The following is a 3,466-nucleotide window of genomic DNA, read 5'->3' as shown; positions in this document are numbered from 1 at the left end:
TTGCAAATTACAAATAAACCAAAACAATAACTTTTTTTGTTATGGAGACATACCAGTTCAATAACATTTTTTGTTATTATGCTGCTCCACCTCTCCGCACAAAATAACAAATCTTGTTATTCCTTCATGATTCCTTCTGTGTTATTGATTTGTTATTGAAATAACAACATAATAACAGTTTAAGTTATTCTTCGAACAAATCTTTGTTATTGATTTTTGTTATTTTAACAACTAATCCGATAATCCCAATAACATATTTCGATCTTCTCACAATATCAAAAACTGACCTTCCCAAGTTATTTCCGTCTGCTCGGGAACAGACTTTCGAGTAAAATTGTACGCCCGATTTGATGGCGTACTCAGATTAATGAATGGTCATGAAGAATATTATCATATTAGGACCAATTACAGGTGAATTAATTAACGGAAAATCAACCAAAAATTTTTTCACAGTGATTTTTGTGACTCGAAAGATCATTTGCAATCGAAGGGTAAGGTAGCGGGAAAAGTTACAGCAAAAACACTTGTTAAATTAAGTTTTACGCCACGCTCAATCCCGGGACAAAGTTTGGTGCCATTTTGGTGGCTTATGCAGATTATGGAACCGCAAACGGTGGCACATGTCAGGATCAGTTTTGTCCCGTTGGCACCTTGTCATCGTGAGCAGTTGCTACAGATAGTTTGGTGTGCTCGCACGTTCGACTTCTAAGTACAAGATAGTGAATGTTGGCCAAATTAATTAGTTGCAGAAATGTAAACATTGCTCATGGAATGATAGCTTTCAAATTTGTTTAAGTAGATGCAGTCAGGAATAAAAGCGACATGTAACATTTTGGCAAGTACATTTTAATTCTTCGAAATTTCATATGAATATTTTAACTAAAATTTCAAAACTGACAGTAAACCACAACATTCGCGTACAGCTTCCAGGGTCGACTAACCAGAATGACCGTTGGCACCGGAGCCCGACTTCCAACTCCTCCCATCAGCATGGCCGCCCGGAACCGCTGGTACGGTGCGTCGGCCCACACGCGAATGTAGCTCACCTTGGTAACATCCTGAAAGAGAGGCACCCGCCGAAATTCGGTGAAAGGAGGTTAAAATTTTGAGCCAAAAAAAAAAATAGCAACTCACATTGTTTGGCTCGAACCAAAACAGCTTGACGATGGGAGTCCAGCTGAAATACTGCGGAATTGAGTTGAAAGAACCGCTAAAGCAAACCGAATCCCGGACGGATCGTTGTCCCCACTCGAATTCGCTGGAAATGTGCTGCCCGTTGATGCAGCACCACCAGCAGTGGCCGAGCAGTGCCAGCTGCACTGCTGCTAATTGAACAAAACGGATCATCGCGGAAGAATCTCCAACCAACGAGCTCGGTAACGATGCTAAGCTGCAAACTGTGCGCTGGAAACGGGGTATTTTTCGAGAGAAAGGTGGATTTGCCTTTCAAAGAAAGATACTCGAGTGAAAGTACCGGATTCAATCAAATCTGTTCCGACCGAGCGGGGCACGTTTTTGGCGTATGCACTAATCTAAAGGGCCTGCTGGAGCAGGCATTTGACCGCAGCAGGTTAAAACCAACCTCTTGTTTAAAAAAAAAACTAAGAGGTTGGGCCGTGACAAATGTCATACTGCACCTTAGGCGTCATCCATAAAGTATGTCACGCTAAAATCTGCCAAAATTAACAACCCCCTCCCCTCTTTGTCACACTTTGTCATGCTGGCTCTACGAAAAGTACGTCACGTTTTGTCGGAATTTCAAAATGATTTATAAAAAGGATTTTTTTTTAAATTTGGAATTCAATCGATAAAGTGTTAAATTTTTACAGGTGCGACAACCCCCCCCCCCCCCCCTCTAGAGCGTGACGTAATTTAGGGTTTACACCTTTAGCAAAAAAAAACCTCAACAAGCTTGCTAACATTTATATTTTCAAATACATTTTTAGGTCTAAGTGACTTTTCAATTGATTTTAAAATCTTTTCCACAGTGTGCATTAGGGTTACAAGAAAAAATAAAAATTATGAAATATCTAAAGAACATCCCGTGGTTCGATTCTTTAGGCAATAATAAGTGACTGTGCCAATTTTGAGCCAAATTGATTAAGAGCGAGTCTACGAACAGGGCATACCCCTTTGTATGGGACGTCGTTTGAACCTCACCAATCTGCCTGAAATTTTCAGGGGCACTCTAGGTCAACGGGAAGTGGGGCAAATCGGGACGCAAAGTTTAAAGGTTCAAAAACGTCAACAATCTTAAAAAGGCTATAATTTAGCCAAATTTTATTTTATTTCAAAATTCAAAATGCATCGGAAAGGGCTTCAAAAATGCAACATGAAGCATCCCAATTGGTTAAATCTAAAGGGAGTTATTGGCATTTAAGTGAAAAAATAGCATAATTTTTAAACTCAAATAAAAAAGTGTTCCATCCAGATATCAACTCGGTTCAACCTGCAGCTTGTACACAGCAAATTAATTACACAGCAAAAAATCAATGCACATCACCTTCGTCAAAATAAACACTTAATATTACAAACTACATGTACAATTTTTGCAAATTCAAAAAAAAAGTTGCAACCGTCGGGATTCAAACCCAGCACCAACAGTAAGGACAGGCGCCTTAGCCCACTCGACCATCAGACCGAATTAAAACTGTTAGGATAAACGCATATATCAGCTTGACATTTCGGTCAAGTAGGTTTCTCATACTGATGGGCTACATATTTCAGGGTGTAAAATCACATAAAATTGCATAAAATAATGCAATATTTATTTAACACCTAGGCCTTTAACACTCAGCCGGATTACTACACTACTTTTTTAGCTGTGTAGTAATCCAGCTGCTTGTAAAAGGCCTGGGTGTAAAAAAAATTTTGCATTATTTTATGAAATTCTGTGTAATATTACACTCTAAAATATGTAGCCCATCAGTAAGGGAAACCTACTTGACCGAAATGTCAAGCTGATATATATATATATATTTTTTTTTTTGTTCGATGCCACTATCCACTGCGACCAGGAATTAGATCTATTGCGGATTTGCAATTCTATTTATAGAATCACAAAGGCTTATTCTGTTATTAGGCAGATGGGACACGCACACACGCTATTGTTGAGCGAGTGTGTCGAGCGATCCACTGCCGTAACTTCGCCGCCGAAGAGGTTTGAATGTTTTTTTCAATCCTCTTTGGCTCTGCCTTTTCCACTCTGTACTGTCCAAATGTATCGCTAGAACCGAAGTGCACATTTTACGTTTACTTATACCCAGCTAGCCCTTAAATTCTGGTTTCTGAAAAACTCGTCCCTTCAAAGCACTTTTTGCGATCGGGCCGTGGAGCTCTGCAGGGCAATTGGGACGTGGCGTTACATCGTGCTGCCATCTGGTTTTTTGAAGTGCAAGAGTGGAAAAGTGCTGAGTCATCGTCTAAAAATAGACGGCGTCCTATCTCGCCCAGCAAAATGAAGTCG

General features: G+C 39.8%; 1 protein-coding gene across 1 annotated transcript; it reads right to left on the bottom strand.

Moving 5' to 3' along the window:
- Positions 1–633: 633 nt before the first annotated feature.
- LOC120417118 (uncharacterized) lies at positions 634–1,688 on the bottom strand. The gene is made up of 2 exons (XM_039579100.1): positions 1,135–1,688; positions 634–1,058 (listed from the first exon to the last, which is right to left on the bottom strand). Exons 1-2 carry the CDS (start codon positions 1,345–1,347, stop codon positions 888–890), a joined length of 384 nt encoding a protein of 127 aa, XP_039435034.1. The 5' UTR covers positions 1,348–1,688; the 3' UTR covers positions 634–887.
- Positions 1,689–3,466: the final 1,778 nt, after the last annotated feature.

This window comes from Culex pipiens, chromosome 3, assembly GCF_016801865.2.
Source record: "Culex pipiens pallens isolate TS chromosome 3, TS_CPP_V2, whole genome shotgun sequence".
In the NCBI taxonomy this organism is placed as follows: domain Eukaryota; kingdom Metazoa; phylum Arthropoda; class Insecta; order Diptera; family Culicidae; genus Culex; species Culex pipiens.
The sequence above is the reverse complement of the archived record's forward strand: the minus strand, read 5'-3'. Positions and strand labels throughout refer to the sequence as shown.